This window comes from Grammomys surdaster, unplaced genomic scaffold (assembly GCF_004785775.1).
Source record: "Grammomys surdaster isolate TR1022 unplaced genomic scaffold, NIH_TR_1.0 134, whole genome shotgun sequence".
NCBI classification, from domain to species: Eukaryota; Metazoa; Chordata; class Mammalia; order Rodentia; family Muridae; genus Grammomys; species Grammomys surdaster.
The window spans coordinates 9,018,650-9,040,524 of record NW_021604592.1 but is presented as its reverse complement, the minus strand read 5'-3'; the positions used below and the strand labels follow the sequence as shown (position 1 = coordinate 9,040,524).

At 46.5% G+C, this 21,875-nt stretch overlaps 1 protein-coding gene across 3 annotated transcripts in view; it reads right to left on the bottom strand.

Annotated features, from left to right (window-relative positions):
- Positions 1–5,624: 5,624 nt before the first annotated feature.
- Tspan33 (tetraspanin 33) overlaps positions 5,625–21,875 on the bottom strand; it is a 23,472-nt gene continuing 7,221 nt past the window's right edge. Inside the window, exons 1-8 of one of the 3 annotated variants that reach the window (XM_028762626.1) lie at positions 19,899–19,930; positions 13,674–13,731; positions 12,969–13,093; positions 12,578–12,652; positions 10,103–10,198; positions 7,389–7,517; positions 6,856–7,017; positions 5,625–6,666 (exon numbers count right to left, since the gene is read on the bottom strand). In XM_028762626.1, coding sequence (XP_028618459.1) covers positions 6,565–6,666; positions 6,856–7,017; positions 7,389–7,517; positions 10,103–10,198; positions 12,578–12,652; positions 12,969–13,093; positions 13,674–13,722 — 738 coding nt within the window. In that variant the 5' untranslated portion in view covers positions 13,723–13,731; positions 19,899–19,930 and the 3' untranslated portion in view covers positions 5,625–6,564. Of the gene's footprint in view, positions 6,667–6,855; positions 7,018–7,388; positions 7,518–10,102; positions 10,199–12,577; positions 12,653–12,968; positions 13,097–13,673; positions 13,732–19,898; positions 19,931–21,875 lie in introns of those variants that run through there. The other 2 variants (XM_028762624.1, XM_028762625.1) reach the window with 2 other exon arrangements.

Below are 21,875 nucleotides of genomic sequence, written 5' to 3'. Positions count from 1 at the left end.
AGAGAGAGAGAGAGAGAGAGAGAGAGAGAGAGAACATTTAAACGGCAGATAAACAAAAATTCAGCATCAGTAGCAATCAAAGAAATGCAAATTAAGCAAAAAAAAAGACATCACCACACACTTAACAAAATGTGTAGAGTGTCTGCTTTGCATATATGAGGCCCTGGGTTTCCCAGACATAGAAACACACACACACAAACACACATGTACACATGCACACACACACATGCACACATATACACAAACATACATGCACAGGCACACAGGCTCTTCCACACACATGTCTCTAGTGTTTACCTCCAAATGCCTGAAACCTGTAGAGAAACTGGGTCACTCACACTGTTGGTGAATACAACATGATACCCTTTGGAAAACAGTTTGTCTGTTCCTGAAATCAAACAACACATAACGAAAACAAACAAAAATGCCATGTAGGTGTATTTTACTGGGCATGTATCCAAGAGATACGAAGATTTATTTTCATGCAGGAACTTGTATACAAATGTTCACAGCAATTTTATTTGTAATAGCTCCAAACTGGAAACCAGCCAAACACCCTGTATCGGATGAGGGATGAATGAATTGGGATTTGTCTGCCCTTATGACACAGTACTCAGAATTTCAAAGGATAATGTTATTGGTATAGGTAACTGCTCAGGTGGATGGTAAAGGAATTATATAGGATGAAAACAAAAAAGCAAGTCTCGCAGGGATGCCTACCAGCTAGCTCCATTTCTGCATCATTTGTGAAATAGCATAATTATAGAGATGGAGAACAGATTAGTGGTTGCCAGGGGTTAGTGATGGTAGGGAGAGATGGGTGTGACCATAAAGGGTAACACCTGTGTGTCTGTATGATGACACAGTTGGGGTGGGTCTGGTTTTTTTCTTTTTCCCTCCTTCCTCTAGTACTGAAGAGCATACCCAGGCTACCTGCATAGGCACGTGGTATACCACTGAACTATATCACGAACACCATGAGTATTTTTTGCCTTTTAATAAAAAGAAAATTTTGGGGGGGATAGCGAGATGGTTAAGAACACCAATATCAGATGGCTCACGCTTCCTGTAACTCCAACTCCAGGGGATCCAATGGGTTCTTCTGGCTTCTGAGTGCACCCACAGACGCATGGCAGACACGGGAGTTTTTGAAAGATTATAAGGTTTTTAAAACACAAAATAAGCTGGGCATGGTGGCATATATCTTTAGTGCCAGCACTGGAAGCAGGAGGATCGTTATGAGTTCCAGGCCTATAGAGCAAGTTCCAGGACAGCTACAGCGACACAGGCAAACCTTGTCTTGAAAAAAAAAAATACAAAGAAAACTAAACAAACACAAACAACAAACTGTTTTTATTTATAAGCAAGAGGAACCAAGTTGAGCTTCCATGAGCAAAGGCAACAGGCCATCTGTGAGCACACAGACACCTAGGGGAGCCCCAGGTAGAAAAGTAGGTTGAAGATAAGCTACTACTGGCCTCCTTGCTCTGGACCGCCATCTCTGCCTCCTCTTCCAGCTTCACTCAGCCTCATTCTCTTTCTCCCTTCCTGGCAAACACATGCTCTCTGCTATTTAGTCCACGAACTGTCAGAGGGCCAGCCTTCAACTTCCCTTTAGGACTAGAATCTCATTCTCAAAGCCAAAGTCCCAGGAAAAGAAGAAATTGACTCTGGGACTATTTGAACAAGGTATCTGAGATGGGTTAAATTGTGTCCTCCCTAAAAAGACACCCTACCTCCTCCCACTCAGAATGTGACTCTCTTTGGAGAGGGCCATTGCAGATGTAATGAGGACCACCATAAGGTGGGACCTTAGTTCAAGGGCTGGTGTCCTTGTAAGGGAGAGGGAAACCGAACACAGGCAGAGGCAAAGGAGGAAAGATGGTCACGGAAGGATGGAAGGATGGAAGGATGGAAGGATGGGACTGTTTTCGATGGTGCTACGTTGAGCCAAGGAGTGCCCAGGGCTACCAGAACCTGGAAGAGACTAGAAGGTTCTTAACCATAGAAGCGTTCGGTGATCATGACCCAGGCTGCAGACTTTCAGACTTGTGGCTCAGAGGTCAGGAAGCAACAGTGCCTGAGCTTAAAGCACTGTGAGTTTTGGCATTTCGGTGGCAGATTTAGAAAACCAGTGTAGTGTCCAGCATGTTCCACTTCTTTATGCCTAGGGACCTCGATCTTAGGGTACAAATGTGGCCCTTCAAGACTCACCCCTGTGGAAGGATAAGCCGTGTGGGGCAGATGCCCTGAAGTGCTCGGTACCCATCCAGTTCCCTAGAGCTGGGACAAAGAGTCTTTGCTTCTCTCTTCTCTTTTCTGATTTCCCTTTAAAATATTCAGCTCTTTCACCCTTCTGGGATGAACTGTGGTGTTTGGTATTGATTGTTTTCCATATTGTGATCTGTTTCTCCGATTTCTACTCCTGCCCTCTGTCTGCTGTGTTGCTTTTCACTTATGAAACTGAGCACTGATGTTTGAAAACTATTTTTGGACTTCCTGCGCTCCGTTCCTCTGATTGGTTCAGGTTCCAGTCATGGAGTGAGTAGACTCAGTAGGTCTGGAGGATTTTGGTGGGGATGGAGGATGTGGGGTTGATCCTAAGATTTCACGCCTGCTGGCCACAGAGCTACAGCAACTGTAAGCTTAATCGCCAGCCTGAGCTCTGAGTTCCCCCTTTGTTTTATGCCTTCTTCTAAATGCTTTGTCTATAGCAATCTGAAATATCCACTTCCTATAAATATGCTCTGGAGAGAATGGGGGTGTTTATGAAATGTTTCTGAGGTTTTTTAAAAACACACTAGACCTCTTCTGGTGGACGTAGCTGGGCTGCATACCTCCCGCCTCCCCCCGCCCCCATGCACACTTGGTGAAGGTTTCATTATGTTGCTCAAACTTGAACTCCTGGCTTCAAGTGATCTTATATTGGCTTCTCAACTAGCTGAGACTACAAGCTCACCATTGAGCCCACCTTGATCCTCTTTCTGAAACTGATCCTGGTCCTGTTAACGTGTCTGGCCTTACAGCAAGTTAAAGCATAATGAAGCTTGCATACAAACTGTCAGAGTTACGTATGTACCGACAGTAAGTACTCAGTCGACAGTAAGTACTCAGTCGATGCCAGGTGAGGATTCCTACCTCGTTCCTGCAGGTGGTCCACTCTGATCATGTTCTGTCTTCCTCACCTTAGGTTGTGCATAAGGCTGGAAAGGGAAAGGGGCTTTGCCCTCCTCCAAAATGTCTATAAAGCCCTACATGGTGACAAGGCCTTTGAGATGTGGTTAAATTAAGGATTTTTTAACTTCCTTACATTGTTATTTTATTTTGCGTAACACAGCCTTAGAGGCAGGCACTCTCCGGCTTATGTGTGGCAGTCAGAGACTATTTTACAAAAGTACACTCTTTCCCTCTACCATTTGGTTCTAGGGATCCAACTCAGGCTGACGAGCAAGTGCCTTTATCCCCTGAGCCATCTAACTGGCCCTAAGTTAAGAACTTTCTTTTCTTTCTTTCTTTTTTTTTTGAGTATAGAATAGAGTTTGTTCCGGGCATGGGGAGGGGAGTTAAGAGGGTAGTAGAGGCAGAGAAAGGCAGAGAGAGAGAGAGTGAGCACGAGGAGAGAGGGGGAAGGGAATGGGGAAAGTTGAGGGGACAGAGCAGGAGCAAGAAGGCAAGAGATCAAGAGAGCCCAAGTTAAGGATTTTAAAATGGGTCAGCCATCTGGGAGAATCACAAGGCTGTACAAGATGTTGGGGGAGTCAGAAAATTGACAGAACTTAGGGCGGTACACTCTGAAGGGGAAGGGGGCATTGCAAGGACCGACCCCAAGGAGTCTTTGAGAGCTGGAAAAATCCCCCCAAGATGTCGGTCCTCGTCACATTTGGATTTTGGCTCAGTCAGGCTCATTTGGGACTGCCCTTTTCCGGAATGCTAAGAAAACAGATGTGTGCTCCTTTAAAACACTAGCTTCCTGGTAATTTGTTGAAAAAGAAAACATAAAGGCAGAGGCAGGTGGGTCATTGTGAGCTTGAGGCCAGTCTGCTCTACATGACGTTGAGCCAGTGAAACCTTGCCTCAAACATGAGAGAAAGAAAGACAGAAAAGAATGAAAAGAAGGACGGGGAAGGGGGAAGGAGGAGGAGGAAGATAAAGAAGCCATTTGTTTAATTATAGGGTGTGAACTAGTGGCATTTTTCTTGCTCTGCCACCCAGTCAGGTTTCCATGACGTCTAGCCTTGCCAGCTACTTCTGACTTCATAGGTTGATTTCATCGGTCAGTGAAACATCTCCATTGGCTTCTCACTCACTTTGGGTTTTTAAAAATTCTTATTTTATTTAATCAGGTGTTCTAAGATACTAACGTTAAGCTCTCCTGATTGACTGAAGTTACTAGGATTACGTAGAAATTTAACTGGAAAAAAGAAGAGAAAGAAACAAGAAGTCTTTTTGAACAAGGAAACAATTTCTCTTCTAGCAAAGGTGCAAGAGCGAGGCGGGGGTGGGGGCGGCTTGGGGGGAGAGCACCCACAAACTTGAATTTAGCCAGAATCGTTGAGCTGTGTTTCTGAACATTTATTCACTGAATTTTAAAGACTGGGGTACTGGCAGAAATTGGATATCCGTAGTCCAAGCAGAACCCTGTGAGCTACTCAAAGCCGCAGTTCTAGGGAAAAGCACCACCCCAATCCCTAACTCAAGATTCATACTTTGGTCCATGATATTGAAAAAAGGAAACAGATGAAACGCTTGTTTTGGGCACTATGAGAGAATGGCACCTTACCATGAAAGGGTTTTTTTTTTTTTTCCCCACTCTTCTCCCTAGGAAGAAAAGGTCTTCGCTCTTAATTTTACATTCGTGATAATTTTATTTCTTCTTCCCGTTGTTTAGCTGGGAGCTAAACATTGGCCGGGGCCTCAGGCTCCTGCTGGAAAGGAGCCCTCGCAGGCGCAGAAGGCTGGCAGAGGAAACCCCGGGGGCGGGAGGCACCCGCTACGCTTTTGTTTCCTAGAACCTAAGGATTCTCTTTAAGTCTCCTGGGCCAGGCCAAAGACCCCCCTCAATCCTAGGCCCTAGCTGCAGGGATCCTAGAGAAGACCACCGGACACTCTCCTAGGTTCCCAGGTCACATGGGTGGGGACCACCCATGTAGCGGAGCCGCCCCGCGCGCCCCGCCCGGCCCGCCCGCCCTCGCAAGCTGTTCCAGGCGGAGGAAGTCCCACACACTGCTAAGTGCTTGCTGAGTCCTCCCTAACGTAGACTGGGCGTCAGTACCCAGTTCCTCCTTCTTAGTGCCCCTCCACTCTGATGTAGAGTGCTCTCTCCTAGCTCCCTGCCCCATCCTAAATGAATTTCAACCCACTGTAATTGGAGAAAAAGCAAGCAAGCAAACAAAAAGCTAAGGTTGGGATTTGGAATAAAGTAACGGCATTCCTGTAGATCTATACCTGTACTACCTAATTTAGACCCGAGGGTTCAACTCTAATGTAGATGGGTCATGTGAGGGAACTGGAGGCATTGGGTGGCTCAGGGGTCTCAAGTTCTTCCAGAAGGCAGGGCCCATAGTTTGGTCCCTTCTACTTTTCTTCTAGTTGCCCGAATGGAAAATTGATGTAGGACAGCTTAGCCCATGTCAACAAACTTTTATTGCCATTTCTGCCAGATTCCTGATTCTTACACTGTAGAAACACTGAGTTCTGGTGCAGGGGATGCGGGTGGGAGGTGTTGCCACTCCTCTGCCAAGTTAAAGAAAACCCCACTTGCTGGGGCGGGAAGGCCAGACAGAGAGGAATTCAAGGTCATGTATGGCTTAGTCTGGCTTCTGCCGAATGCAGAATATAGGGACCATGGTTCCAAACATTTTACAAAGCGGGTGGGGATGAATTTGGCTGCTGTTGTACCCCTTGCCCTTGCTGCCATGTTTCCATGGAAATGAGGGAGGGGCAGGATATAGCTCACTCTGACTACCTGGGAGTGCGGCAAGGCAAGCATTTGGTAAACACACACCCCTTCCACTCCTATCCCCCATATACGCAGCTGTCCCCATCCAACCCCTAGGCTTACTCCGCTCTGCCTGCTTCACTCCCGTCCTCTCTGGACCTGGAATTATGCCAACTGGACTCCAGGCAGGGCTGCTAGTGTCTGTTCTGCACAGCCAGGTCTCCCTGGCAGCAGACTCTGTCCACCTAGCCCAGCAGCAGCCCTAACAGAGCTGTCTGTTGTGCCTCAGTGAAAAGTATGCAGCTGGTAACGCTACAGCTTTCTGTACCTCTGCAGTTTCCACACCTCTGCCCAAAGAAACCAAAAACACAAACTGAAATGTTCGAGGTTACAAACGGGACAACATAATTCTGGAGCAACGCTGAGGCTAGGATGGGGAGACGAGGCACGTCCTTCTGAGACCTGAGCCATCTTGGGTCCTGTCTTCTGGAGATTGCTTCTTTCCACTGGGCCCTCACTGCTGGGGGCTGGAATCCAAATCTGCACTAGGTGCTCTTAGCACCCTTCACTGTCGATCCTTGAGGACACTTTGTCACCACGGTAAGGAGGCACAGTGGTACTGAGTCTCAGTACCACGGGTCAGCTCGGTGCTGCTGGTTGTAGAGCTGTAGCTTGATCTGATCTTTTATTTGATTCACGAGGACCTGGGACAGCAGGATTCCCACCAGCTGCAGAGGGCAGAAAGAAATCAGGCAAGAATCCACTGTCCTCTTTCCCAGGCTTAGTCCTTCCTATGCAGCAAGCGCCATCCCTCTCTGTTCCCTCTGCTATGTCAGTACCCAACTGATCCCTGGATGCCTCCACAAATGACAACCTTTGCAGAGTGTGAGACCTACCAGTTGGACAGGGTAAGTTACCTGGGGGATGGCCAGGCCTAGTGCCACACCACCAAGTAGGAACAGGTTACTGTGTATCCAGTTGACCAACTTGTCAATACAGCCGTTAGTGTAGATGACTTTACTAGCTTCCAAGTAGTCCAGAGCCTGCATACCTTGGCCACACATCGTGTTGATCACCGCCTGAGGAAGAAGTTGAGAAGCCGATTGGTACTCCCACACCAAGAAACACTGGCTGACAGACTTGCCAACTTTCCCAACCCCCTGAGTTGTTAAGAGAATGTCTGTGGAGAATACTGGAATTAAAATGGCTAAATACAGAACTCTTTTCCTTTGAGCTTTCTCGGTCCAACCCTCCCCTTTATCTCTGCCCCATGTGGGCTCAGAGTGAAAGGCTAATGTGGCCATCACAGTGGGGTGAAGACAAACCCTGCATAGCCACCTGGTTAAGCTCAGGAACCATAACAGCTCAGGAGTGTCACCATAGCAGCTTTTCTGACTAGGAAGTAACTTGGAGCTTACTCAGGAGGAAATGACATGTAGTGTTTGCTCACCTGGTTGGGGGTGGGCAAGCAACAGGAATAAGGCACGGAGCAGCGCTCACGGCTAGGGTTGTCCTCCGAGCAGTTGAAGTACATATTCTGAGACCAGTCTTTGTAGGAAATGCCTCCGCAGCAGCTGAACTGCAACACAGCCCACCAGAAAAGTTAAGAATCACTGATGCCCGCACTGAGGTGGCCAGGGGCCTCACCAAGCCTATTGCAAGCCTCCATTGTTGCTTCAGGGTAAGCACATCCAGGAGCCCAAGTGCTTTCACTAAAGAAATTCTCCTAAGTCCTCATTTATCTATTATAGCTAACTTAGTGCCTGATTCTCCAACTGACACACACACACACACACACACACACACACACACACACACAGAGAGAGAGAGAGAGAGAGAGAGAGAGAGAGAGAGAGAGAGAGAGAGAGAGAGAATTGTACATATTATTCAAATTTAACCTCTTGAGAGAAGGTTCTAGATTCATAACCCTATAACCCTATACAACAGTCTGGAAAAGGAGATATTCAAGATTACTAGTTTGGACCAGGAGTGTTCAGTGACAGAACATATGCTTAAAATGTTTGACCCCTGGATTCACTCCAACATTACCAAGAAAAAAAAAAATTCAAGCCGGGCAATGGTGGCACATGCCTTTAATCCCAGCACTTGGGAGGCAGAGGCAGGAGTATTTCTGAGTTCGAGGCCAGTCTGGTCTACAGAGTGAGTTCCAGGATAGCCAGGGCTACACAGAGAAACCCTGTGTCGAAAAAAAAAAAAAAAATCCAAACCCCAAACCTTGACATAAGAAAAAAAATCACAAGAAGAAAATCTTCAATATCAGGAATCCACAATTACTCCATGAAAGCAAACTGGATCCCAAAGGTGAGGGCTGCTGTGCCAGAGGACAGAGAGAGAATGCCATAGTGCATATGCAAAGGCCAGATGACAACTTTTGGAAGTTAGTTCTCCCCGTCCACAGCAGATCCCTGGAATCAAGCTCAGGTTCTCTGTCAGCGTTTTATAAAAAGCACATTCACCTACTGAGCTGCTTCACTGTCCTGAAGAATTCTTGTTTTGTTTTGTTGTTGAGATGAGGGTTTCTGTAACCAGCTGGCCTGAAACTCACTATGAACTCCTGCCGCCTTTGAACTCCTAATCTTTCCAATTCCAGCGTTTAAACAGAAGGGACAGTGTGCACTGCCACACAGGCAAAGATGAAAAAGTTCTGCTGATAGATGGTGTTTATGGCTACATACAGTATGATTTTCCCTTCTATGCTGGTGTGAACCTAGGGCCTCACACATACCAGGCAGGTGCTCACCACGGAGCTATAACCCCAGTGTCTCAGTAGTTACTCGGGCTGTCCTTAGACTGACTGGATAACCCAGGTAGGCCTTGAACCTGTCTTAGCCTCTCAACTAGGGAGGATTACAAGTTGTACCCTCATATACACTTAATGTAAATCTTTTAATACGTAAAATGGTAAATTCTGGGTATAGCTCAGTGTTGTAGAGTGTTTGTCCATGGTGTTCACAGTTCTGGGTTCTACTCCTGGTTTACAAAAACAAGCTAAACACAACAAAATGCCTTTTGTTTTTGTTTTTTGTTTGTTTGAGACAGGGTTTCAGCCGGGCAGTGGTGGCGCACGCCTTTAATCCCAGCACTTGGGAGGCAGAGGAAGGCGGATTTCTGAGTTCGAGGCCAGCCTGGTCTACAGAGTGAGCTCCAGGACAGCCCGGGCTACACAGAGAAACCCTGTCTCGGAAAAAAGAGGGGGGGGCAGGGTTTCACTGTCCTAGAACTCACTCTACAGACCAGGCTAACCTAGAAGTCAGAGATCCGAATGCCTCTGGGCCTCCTGAGGGCTGGGATTAAAGGTGTATGCCACCAACACCTGGCACAAATAGTAGTTTTTGATTACATATATTTGGTCACAATTTTTAGTGTGATCTATAATAAAATATGATTGGTCCTCATTCCCCTATAGATAATCCCTTACAAAGTTTTTTTTCATTATTCCAGAATCCTTTTGTAAGTAAGACTAATAGTCTTTTCTCTTTTCTTCTTTACATAAGCATATGTATTATTACATATAATGTACAATATATATGTATAATATATGTAATATACACATTTGTATACATATGTATATACATATATACAGATGTATACATTTACACATATATATGTATATGTGTGTGTATATATATATATGTGTGTGTGTGTGTGTGTGTATATATATATATCTATATGTAGCATTCTATGCCCTTAACAGTACCCGCGCCCCCCCCAGCCCTTCCTAGAACACATTACTTATCAGACAAAAAAGTCCATGGCCTAGAAAGTGAGGTGTTTCTTGCAATAATATTTTTTAACTTGTTTTTTTTTAAGATTTATTTATTTTATATATGTGACTACACTGTAGCTATCTTCAGACACACCAGAAGAGAGCACTGGATCCCATTACAGATGGTTGTGAGCCACCATGTGGTTGCTGGGAATTGAACTCAGGACCTCTGGAAGAGCAGTCAGTGCTCTTAACTTCTGAGCCATGTCTCCAGCTCCTTGCAGTAACATCTCTCCCTCTAGCCCCAGGGCACGGGGCGTCACAGCACACTTGGCCCCAGGGCACGGGGCGTCACAGCACACTTGGCCCCAGGGCACGGGGCGTCACAGCACACTTGGCCCCAGGGCACTGGGCGTCACAGCACACATGGCTGGTACCTTCTTCTGGCCGAAGTCAATGAGGTTCTGCAGATCCAGGTCGTCTCGATAGTGCACAATGGCATTGTTGATGATCTCGCTCACTTTCCCCCGCGCCTGCCAGAGACAATCAGGACACAGGATTAGTTCATCATTTATTAATCCCCTCAGAAATAATAGCAAACACAGATCAGCTTTTGTGGAGGTTTGAATTAAAAATGTCCATCATCTCAGATGTTTGAGTACTCAGTCTCTAGTTAGTGGCACTGGGTGGAGAGGTGTAGGTAGTGTGGCTTTGTTGAAAGAAATATGTCACTAGGTGTGGGCTTTGAAGTTTAAAAGCTGTACACCATTCCCAGGGCACTCTCTGTTTCCTGCTTGCGGTTCAGGTTGTGAGTCCTCAGCTTCCCACATCTGCCACCATACCCGTTGTGGCTGCCATGTATCCCCACTACGACAGACTTACCCCTCTGGATCGGTAAGCCCAAAGAAACTCTTCTCTAAGTTGCCTTGATCATCACAGCAGTGGGAGAGTCATCAACACTATTGTTCCGTCTTTTGCTCTCCTTTCCAGATGTCTCTATATTTACTGTCACAGCACACTTTGTAGGGTCAGAGGCCCAGGATAGCCCTTCCTTTTCTTATGCCAGGTCTCAGAGGGTCAGCACAGGCTTGGTGCTCTCCCATCCACTCTGGGTGCATGCTAATAGCCACTAAAGCTAGTGGAGCCAAATGACCCTAAGTCCCTACGCAGTGTTCCGTCTTTCTATCATACCTATGCATTGCCACCCGCTCCTTTTCCAGCCCCCCTTTCTATACACTGGGTAATTCTATCACATCCCGTGGATCATTAGCTCACTAGAGAGCCTCCTCTGCCACAAATGCATTTTGTACTTTACCATTCAAAGGCCTAAACATTAATGAGAAGCCCTGTCAGCTCTGATGAATGAGAGCACACTAAGCCTCCAGTCTCTGTTCATGCAAGACGGAGAGGGAGAGCCTGGCCACTAGAGAGATAACACTCATGCCCCTCCTGCCCATCAAAAGGGGAGAGCATAAGAGGCCTGTGTTGGTAAAAGGTGTTAGTGACTGCCTCCCAAGAGCTTGGGGGGGCGGGGAGACGGTTGGTTGGTTCAGGCCTATCACTCTGGCCTCGGGTACCAGTGGGCCAGAGCAACATTGCTCCTGACATCACAGCTTCTTGGAACTGTCCTTCAGAACATCGAAGTGTTATCTACCTCTCTCTACCTACCTCTAGCTACCTCTGCGTACCCAGAATACTTGTTGACTGGTGCAGTGAAGAAAGGAATTCTGCTTTGCTTTAGCAGAAAGGGGCTCACTAAGTGGAGACACTGACCTCTAGTGGACAGAGGAAAACTGCTCTTTAGACTCAGATCTACGTCATTACGTCAGAAGGACTTGTCAACTACAGCAGCTCTTAGCCTAAGAATTTTGTAACATGGTCCCTCTCTGCTCAACTGCTTTTTCCTATGGCTTTTTGTTTGTTTGTTTGTTTATTGAGACAGAGTTTCTCTATATAGCCCCAGCTGTCCTAGAACTCACTATGTAGATCAGGCTGGCCTGGAACTCAGAACCTGCCTCCAGAGCACGGGGATCAAAGGTGTGTGCCACCACACCTGGCTTCTGTTCCTATGACTTTATTTCATAGTCTTGTACTTTATTCCTGATATCTATTTGTAACTTGAGAATGGAATTCTAGTTTGTTTTTCTTCCTCCTTTTTTGGGGGGTGGGAAGCATTGTTGTTTTGTTTTCAAGGTAGGGTCTCTTTAGGTAGCTCAGGTTGGCCTGGATTGCACTATGTAGACCAGGCTGTCCCAGAACTCAGAGATCCACCTGCCTTTGCTTCCTTAATGCTAGGAATAAAGGGATACACCAATACACCTTGCTACATTTTTCTTCCTTTCTTTTAAATAGACAGATTTCTCACTACATAGCCCCAGCTACACTGGAACCTCCAATGTAGGCAATGCTGGACTTAAACTCGTGGAAATCCCTCTGCCTCTGGCTTCCCAGTGCTGGGATTAGAGGAAATGCTGGTTCTCAATTAGGACTGTTTCCTCAGGCAGCCCACCTCCAGATGTGGAAGCACAGTTCAGAACAGGGTCTGCCTTCCCTCTGCTTTCCACGGCTAATTCAATAACAGTGTTTGAATGAGAGGCTCTTCAAGTTGTCTGTGGTTTGGTCCCTGAGTTCTACTTAGTGTTTACCATTTAAGTATGTAGGTTATTTTAATGTTTCTCATGTTTATAGATTCCCCTCCCCCCCATGGCATCAGGTTGTCAAAGGAAAACATCTTACAGTCATGAAATTCTCCTTAACAGATTCATGTTAAAGGCCATTTACCCATCCCCAAGGGGAACCTTTCAAAGGCTGATGCTTCCCAGGGGAAAGAGTATTGTGGTTAATTAATCAGGAGGAACTTCTTTCCCCTTCCTCCCTCTGGTACCAAGAGGCCTCTAGGCTCCCAGTGTTACCTTGTCTGAGAAGACGAACCCCAGGATGCCAGCAGCCAGCTGCAGCAGGAACACGATGGTGAGGCAGAGGGAGAACTGTGGCACACAGGCAAGACAAGGAATGCCATCATGGCTCTGGGAAGCAGCCCTTCCCGGGGCCAACGAGAGGCAACTAGACTCTTCTCCACACCCCCAACATGACAAAGATTTTTGCCTCTAGGACAATATCACGGAGGTGGCCACCCTGCTAGGTCGCCCAGAGAACTCTGCATCGAGGAGCGGACAGCACAGGCTTAGAGGGTAGGATGGGATAGAGGGGACTGAATGGATGGACCTCTAGAGGGTGGTAGAGGGGAGCAGGAGGCACAAGGAAGAGGAGGGAGCAAGGCTTTTCTGAGGGCCTGGCACTCACTGTCTGCAGAAGGCAGATGTTCTCTCGAAGGGATCCGATACAGCCGCAGAAGGTGAGAAGGAACATGAGGACACCCACCACGATCAGCAGGATAGCAGGGTCCACCGCCAGACAAGCCAAGGCTGCTTCTGGGAGAGAGGCTGACCCTCAGCTGGAGCCCAGTGCCCACTGAGGGGGCTCCTGGGAATGGATGAGGGGTGTACCCAATCTGTTCTTCCTGTATTAGGGGGAACCTCCTTGCCTGATGAAGATTATGGGAAAGACCTCCTCACAGGGGAAAAGTGTGCTGGAGGAGTCCTGGCATGTAATTTGAGGATCCAGGGAAAAGCCTTTATTCCAGGCTCATGAGTAGAGCAGCCGCTTTTGCTCCAGAGATGACTTAGAGTGGCATTGGGCTCACTAGCTGGGCAGATTCTTAGATACTCTGCAGAGGAATTAGGGTTGAGTTATTTCAGGACGAGCTAGAGGGGCAAAGTCCTTGACTGTCCTTTTCTTCTACAGACCTAGCTTCTCTCCGGGGCTTAGTTCAGACAGATCTTGGAGGGGGTGGAGACTCAGGAAAACCCAAGTGAACTTCCAGTCTGAAGTGGCCCAGTAAGACTGTGTTCGGGGAGCTGCTCCTCTGACCTCAGCCCAGGGCCAGAACTGGAGCAAGCAGAGGTGCAGCAAGAGTGTGGAGAGGCAGAAGGGGGACCTATAACCCACCTGCGTGCTTCATCAGCCTGGCATAGACACCCACGGCCACCATGACCATGGAAATTACCTGTGGGAACAGGAAAGGAGTCAGGACAAAATGAGAGAGCTCCGGACGTAACAAAAAACTTTTGAGGACAGGGGAGGCCAGCTTTCCTGGGGGACAGGTGCAGCTATCCCCAACCCAGCACTGCTAAGGGTGCTTTACCCCCATGAGAAACTCCCCAGCACTGTCTCCCAATCATCTTGTGAACAGATAGTGTCTCCATTTCACAGGTGGAGAAATCAAAAAACTACAAGTTTAATATAGAACGGAACAGTGATTAAAATACAGGCTTCCTACAGCACAAGGCCTTGGATTCAATCACAAGCACCAAAGCTTACACAAACCAGACACGATTATAACAAAGCATGGACTTCTGAGAGATTCAAATACTGAACTCCATTTGGGACGACCTTCTGTGTCTCCATTGATTTATGCATGTAAAGACAGAATTAAGGACAAAGGGCAGGTGTGATGGCTTATGGCAGTTAATTTCAGCATTTAGGAGGCCGAGATGGAAGAGCAAGATTTGAGGCCAGCCTGTGCTACAGTTCATGAGCCTGCCTCAAAGAAAAAACTGTATTTAATTTTCATCTGTGTCTGTACATGTGTCTGTGTGGGTGCACACTGAAGCCAGAAGAGGGCACAGAAGATTCTTGGATCTCATGTCAGAGATAAAGGTGTTTATGAAATGTTTTGTGTGGGAGTTGGACTCTAAACTCCAGGCAGGTCCTGAGTTACAGCAGTAAACATTCTTAACCACTGAGCCATCTCTCTAGCCAAAACTATTTAAAACATAATCGTATCTTTATCTTCTTTTTTCTCTTTCTCCCCCTCCCCTTTCTTTCTTTTGGTCTTTTGAGACAGGGTTTCTGTGTGTAGCCCTAGGTGTCCTATAATTCACTCTGTAGACCAGGCTGGCCTTACACTCAGAGATCTGCCTGCCTTTATCTCCCAAGTGTTGGGATTAAAAGTGTGAGCCATCATTGCCAGACTAAACTTATATTTCTTATGTCTTAAAAAATGTTTTAGGGACCGGAGAAGAGTTTCAGCAGTTAAGAGCACTTGCTTTTGCAGACAACCTGGGTTAAGGTCTTAGCACCCACATGCCAGCTCACAACCACCTGTAGCTGGTTACCTCTGGAAGGAACCTCTGACCTCTGAGGACACTTACAAAAATGCAGGCAAAATGCTCATATGCATATAAATAAAAATAAGTTAATTTCAAGTTTTTACATCTGTTTGTTTGTTTTTGTGTGAGCTCCTGCCACAGCACACACATGAAGTAAGAGAACAGCTGCAGGAGTTGATTTTTCTCCTTCCACACTGTGTTTCCCAGGGATCATTCAGGCTGTCAGCCTTGGCAACAAGCACCTTTACCCACTAAGCCATATTGTCAGTCCAGAAAAAAAAAATTTTGTGAGAGTTAAATAAAATAATGTTTGGAAAACACTTAAATTTCTGGCACTGAATATTATATACCATCAACAACAGGACCACACTGGAATTGTTCAATTCTGAATTCTAACTCACCAACGTCAAGAGGCAGGTCTTCCTGACAGATGCAGGCTCTAGCTCTCTAACTCCATGGGAAGCCAAGGATAAAAGCGCACACCAATGTGAAGGGCAGGAGAGTGTGTGCTTACTGGCATTATCATAGAAAGGAATCTTTATAAACTCTGACTCCAATATGGAAGAATATGATTTAGGCCTTACAAATTTCATGGCTCCTCCCTGTGAGAGCAAGCCCAGGGAGTCCCAGGGGGCCCAGAGGGAGGGGGTCTTTGTCTCTGAGGCCTCTAAGAGTGCCTGGTAGCCCCAGCTCTCCTCTCAGCTTCCAGCCCAGTTTCCAGGCTGGTGCTAAGCAGCCGCTCACTGTCACCATGGCAATAGATTAGGCCAAGCTCTGGCAGAGAGGTCTCAGCAGCAGGGGCTTGACCAGCTCAGTAGGGAAGGGTATGGCAGCTAGATCCCAGATCCTGCAAGACAAGAATCAGCTGGAAAGAGCCACCTGGGAGGTCTTCAGTGAAAGAAGGGAGCTGGGCTCTAGGACAGGCAATAGGGTCAAACTAGTCCTCTGTGAGAAACACATTTTTTCATTTGGGAGTTATTTCTGAAAATTTTACTATTTAGCAGAGGACAAGTATGCAGCTAATGCCAATCCCAGGTTAAAAATAAGTCGCCGGACTGCTTCTTTGTGAATCCACAGTGCTTTCTCCTGGCTTATAGTCAGGTCCAACATGCTTAGCCCTGTATCCCCACCTCCACCCCAGTCTGGCCCTTCCTCTGACTTGGGTCCACATATTATTAGCCTTCATATTCTGCTTGGGATAAACAGGGCAGCTTAAAGGGCTGAAGGTGGGGTTGGAAGTGCCCCATCACTGACTTCCTATAGCATAGCCAGGCTTAGGAAACATGGGGGAGGCAGGGAGATTCTAGGGTTGGGATACCAGTCCCTCCAGGTCTGGAAGAGCTCTTTAAACAGTATGAGCTAATGTCTCTGTCCCTTAAAACTTACCACACCTGGGTCAGCAAGATGGCTCAGCAGGTAGAGGCACTTGCTGTGCAAGTACGGCAACCTGAGTCTACACCTGGAACCCACTCCACAGCTGTCCTCTGCCCTCCCACAGACTCTCCCTCACTGCTGCACAAATGTGAATAACGTTTTACTATGGACTTAATTTAAAGTATCTATTCTGTATTTCTGTCGCTCCTAGTCTCCTCACACGTTAAAACTTTCAAGATTGTATAACTTTGTACAGGGATCACACCAGTGGGTGTGGTTGTGCATGCCTGCGATCCCAGTGCTCTGGAGGAAGAGATGGGAGAATCGGAAGCTCAAGCCCAGCCCTGGGTACGCTGAGAGTTGGAAGCCAGAATGGGCTAAATGAGACCTTACTTCAACAAAAGAGACAGAGATGGGAGAAGAATGGGAGAGAGGGAGAGAGGCTACACAACACAGGGCAACGTAATTCTCTCCATGGGCATGTAACTACAACACTTGATCCATCTACTGGATCAATGTCCCCCAGGACATTGTCCTAATTCTGTGAACCTGTGAATATATTATCTTATGTTGCCAAAGAGACTTTTTGCAAATGTGATTTAGGATTTAGGGTTTAGAGACTACCTCCCCACCCCCGACTGCCACTGCACAGGATCTAATATGGTCACAAGCAGACCTTATCAGAAGGAAGGAAGAGGGGCAGATTCAGAGAGAGAGAGGCAGAACAGCAGAAACAAGGTTGGAGTTATGCAGTACCATGGACCAAGGAGCAGGAAAGGACATTTTCCCTAGAGAACATAGGTAGGAACATGGAACTACAGACACCTTGATGCTAGCCCAGGAAAGCCTGTTTTGGGCTTTGGAACTCCAGAAATGTGAAAGATTAAATTTGTGTTGTTTTAAACATTCAGTTTGGGAGACTAGAAACTAATGCACTATTCAAATCCACCCCACCCCTCCTACCCCCCCACCCCCCCTGGCTGCTAGAGAAGGTGCTGTGAGGCCCCCCCCACCCGCCCCGCTGGCTGCTGGAGAAGGTGCTGTGAGGCCTACAAGCTGTGTGTTCTCCTGAAAGCAAGAGCATCTATACCTTAAAGCACTGCTCTCAACTTGGCTGCCATTGAGTCACCTGGGCACCTGGAGGTGAAGGAGACACTTCAACTCTTAACGTCCAGACTGCTCTGCAAACCAAGTAGTTTAGAATCCCTGGCCTGGAGACACAGGCAACTGCAGTTCTGAGAGTTTCCTGGGATCCCATAGTGCAGCTGGCTTATGGAATTTTAAGCCTCAAGTGCAGCCAACCAGGTATGTAAAATAGAAAATAAGTTACATTAAAATCCAGATTGAGGCGTGAATATTATTCATTGTTAACCTGACCATTGAGGACGTCTCTCCCGAGCCCTCCAGACATGCACTTCACAGCTTTGTCCTTCTCATCTCCATCCCTGCCCTCACTTCCCACCCTGGAGTCCACACAGCCACTGCCATGACAAGGTGAGTGCTGCAGACATTAGCAACATCAACCTTAAAGCTGCACAGCAATTCTGAAATGTATTCAGACACCCACCTCTTAAGCTGAAAGAGCAGAAGGACATCTGGCCGAGTGTGTATGGGAGCCGTGGCAGCATCTGAGTATGGCACATTTCCCCTCATTCTGGTAATCTTCCTATGGTACCAATCTTTAGTACTAAATCCCCAGACTGAGAATGCCACCAACGACTTGCTTTCACGAGGATAGAGATAAAGTCACTTCTCTTCTAAGAATGGGTTTTCACATAATGGACAGAATGAAGCCTGGCTAGAAACTTTTAAAAGCTAGGTACGAGTTTCAAAATAGCTGAGCTTAGCTTTTAGGAAAATTTATGTTCCTGAAAAGCTGTCAGTCAGATAATATAAAATAATTTGTATGCACCAGTCCCTTTATTCTTATATAAAGTGAGTTATCACCTTGGAATGAAAATGGTCATCTCCTGGGCTCTGATGGGAAAGGGCTAGTTTAGGACCAGAGCAGAAATGTATTAAGATGAACCTGGAACAGGCTGAGGCAGAAAGTAAAGCGCTGAGAAATAAAGCCTGGAGTAGGGGGAATGGGTCAGTGGGTAGGAGCATTTGCTGTGGACACATGGAGACCTGGGCTCGAGTCACCAGCTCCACATAAAAGCTGAAGATGGCTACAAAAACCAGTACCCTAGCACTGGGGAGCACACATCTGCAGAGACTGCTGATCTGCCAGCCTAGCCAAAGCAGAGAGTTTCAGGTTCAATGAGAGACTCTATAGGAAGGAAATACGGCAGAGAAGAATAGAGAGAAACACTCTGTGTCTTCCTTTGGCTTTGTGCGCATACACAGAGACATTTACCACACACAATCAGAATTCTCACACTGGGGAGACACAAGCACCAAGTGAATGAACTATCAATGGCCAGAGCTAAAAAAACTTGAGCATCAGAATAAATAAAAATGGGGCTGAAAACATGGTTCAATGATTGAGTGCATATTATTCTTACAACGGACCCAAATTTGGTTCCCAGTAACCACACTGGGTGACTCACGACTGCCAGTAACTCCAGCTTCAGGGATCTATGCCTCTGCCCTCCTTGAGCACTTGTCTTCACATACACACACCTACACACAGCCATACACACATGCATATATAATTTAAAATAAAATAAAAAAAACTTAACTGTATTAAATTATTAACCATATGTGTGTGCTCTTCCAAAGAGCACAGCACAGAAGAGGAAAAAGCAATTGCACATCGGGGAAACCAACCAACAGCACCTCAGCCTCTCGTTCAAGGTCAGTAGCAAGTGGATGCTGGTGATGAATCACTGGAGGAACATGCGACTTTGCCACTGTGGTCTTCCTCCTCAAGACCCACAGGAACACCATGAGCAGACATCAGGCAGTTCTCACAAAGGGACCGACCATCTACAAAATACTACAGTATCTCAACAACCCTCATGGCCATCAAAAACAAGTCAGAAACTGTCACAACCAGGAGGAAGAGGAAGCAAACATGACACCTAAATGCAATAGGGGATCTGGGACAGACAGGAGAAACTAAGGGGACCTGATTAAAGTTCAGAGCATAATGCTAATGCTGTTGACTGTAACAGATACGGCGCACTGACCTATGGTGTTAGCATGGAGGAACTGTTCTTTATAAGTACTAATTTAAAAGGGCTGGTGAAATGGGTCAGTGAGTAAAGGAGCTTGCTGACAAGCCATGACAGGAGAGGAGTTTGATTCCATGATCTTCGAACATGTATGTCACATGAATGCCCACACTTAACTTATACATATACACACAATAAATAAAAGTAAATGTGAAAAAGACTATTTAAATAAAAAGCCACACTTAAACTTTTTGCTTTTATAAACTTAGGTCTTTGGGATGGCATCTTGTATTGAAAAACTTTTTCATATAATATATTTTGATATGTTTCCCCTCCCTCAATCCCTTCCAGATATTACCTGTCTCCCTACCCACCCATCTTTATTCTCTTTCTCCCTCTCTCTCTCTTCCTCTTTCGTTCTCTTTCTCTCTCTCTTTCTCTCAAAAACAAAAACCCCAGAAAAACAAGAAACTCAAGGAAAAAAAAACCCCACAAAACCAAAAATCAAAACAAGCAAAGACCAATAAGCCAAAAGAATGCTAAAACAAAACAAAAAGTCCACAGAATACCTTTGAGTTAGTCTCGTGTTAGCCAACAGCCCCTGGGCCTGTCCAGAAGTGCGCCTGATACACTCAGTGAGAGTCCACTGGAGGAAGGTGATGTTTGTTCCCTTTAACACTCACTGGCTATCAACTGCAGCTAGCTTCCTGGCCCTCTTGGTGCCGGCTGCAGTCCGATTTGAACCTATGCAGATCTTATGTGTGCAGCCAGTTTCTGTGATTTCATGTGCGCATCAGTCCTGTTGGGTCTTAAAGACATGGGTTCCTTGGAGTCATCCATCACCTCTGGCTCTTGTAATCTTTTTGCGTCCTCTTCCACAGGGTTCCGAGTCTTAAGGGGAGGGGTTTGATGAAAACATCCCCGTGTAGGACTCAATGTTCCACTGTCTCTCACCCTCTACATTGTCCAGTTGTGGGTCTCTGCATTAATTCCCATCTGCTGTAAGAAGCATCACTGATGTGGGCTGACTGAGGCACTGATCTGCACCCCAGGCCAGTGTGATCAATGGGGGCCCTAGAAAAATGGAGCCGGGGCCCGAGCAGTGGTGGCGCATGCCTTTAGTCCCAGCACTTGGGAGGCAGAGGCAGGTGGATTTCTGAGTTCGAGGCCAGCCTGGTCTACAGAGTGAGTTCCAGGACAGCCAGGGCTATACAGAGAAACCCTGTCTTGAAAAATAAAAAAAAAAAATAAAAAAAAAAAGAAAGAAAGAAAGAAAGAAAAGAAAAATGGAGACCGGCTAGAATAGAAGCTTAGGATGATATTGTTTTAAATGATTTACTTGTTTATGTAAATTGATGTTTTCCTGCATGTGTGGCCGAGTGACAGTGTTGGATCTCCTGGAGCTGAAGCTATAGTTAGTTTTAAGATTTTTGTGGGTGCTGGGAATTGAACTCAGGTTCTCTGAAAGAAAAGCCAGTGCTCTTATTAACCACTAAGCCACTTCTCCAGCCTCTCGTGTGACACTTTTAAATGGGGTCTCCTGTCAATACTGGCCTCAAACTCACTGTGTAGCTCAGGATGGCCTTGAACTCCTGATGCTGTCTACCCACACCCCTCCCCACCCAGCCTCCCTCTTGGTTACCAGACCTGGTAAGTTACACATTCCTGACAGGAATATTACATAGATACTGTTGCATTTTGAGGAGCACAAGACAATAATTCCTATCACATAAAAATATAATTTTGCTACCATAATATTCTATTAGGTATATGTCTCTGTATGTCATAAAACAACACAGGCAATACTCCAAACAAACAGTTTCCAAGTTTCCATTATAGTGTTGTGACTGGGGCTTTTCTTTGCTCCCTTGCTAGTGCTGATTAGAGGGTGAACAGGCAAGGCACTGATACTGTTCAAAAAGAAAACAGGAAATGGAAAAAACCTCATCATTTTGGCTTCTCTCGCAAATTAGAAAGGACACCCACAATTTGATATATGTACGGAAATAAGTCTTGTTCTATCCCCTATGGCACTAGTTCAGGACCCTAAGGTGAGGCAGCGAACATAGGTTCCCAAGTTCAAAGTCAACAACTACAGGCAAATTGATTGCTGGTGGCTTGCCAAACCCTGAGGAGGCCCTGGGAGATATGAGTAGAGCCCTGTTCCTAGGGGACGGACACACACGGACACACACACACACACACAGCTCTTGTAAAGTAGAAAATATTAATTATTAATATAATTAATTATCATCTTTCCATGGCTAACAGTGAGACTGTGAGCAAGGGTTAAAGCTGGCCCTTGGAGTCACTCCCATCCACACGCTATTCTCTTCTTTCCTGACTGGGGGGGGGGGCTTCACCCAAGGGCCTCCCACTCCCCAGCAGGGGACTCCTAGGCGCTGTTCCAAGGACAGTAGTACTAACTTCCTCTTGTGAGTACCATGAGGCAGCACCAGACTAAACTTCATTTACTTACTTACTCTGCTGTATGTATGTGTGTCCACCCATGCACATGCATGCCACCGTGTCCACCCATGCACATG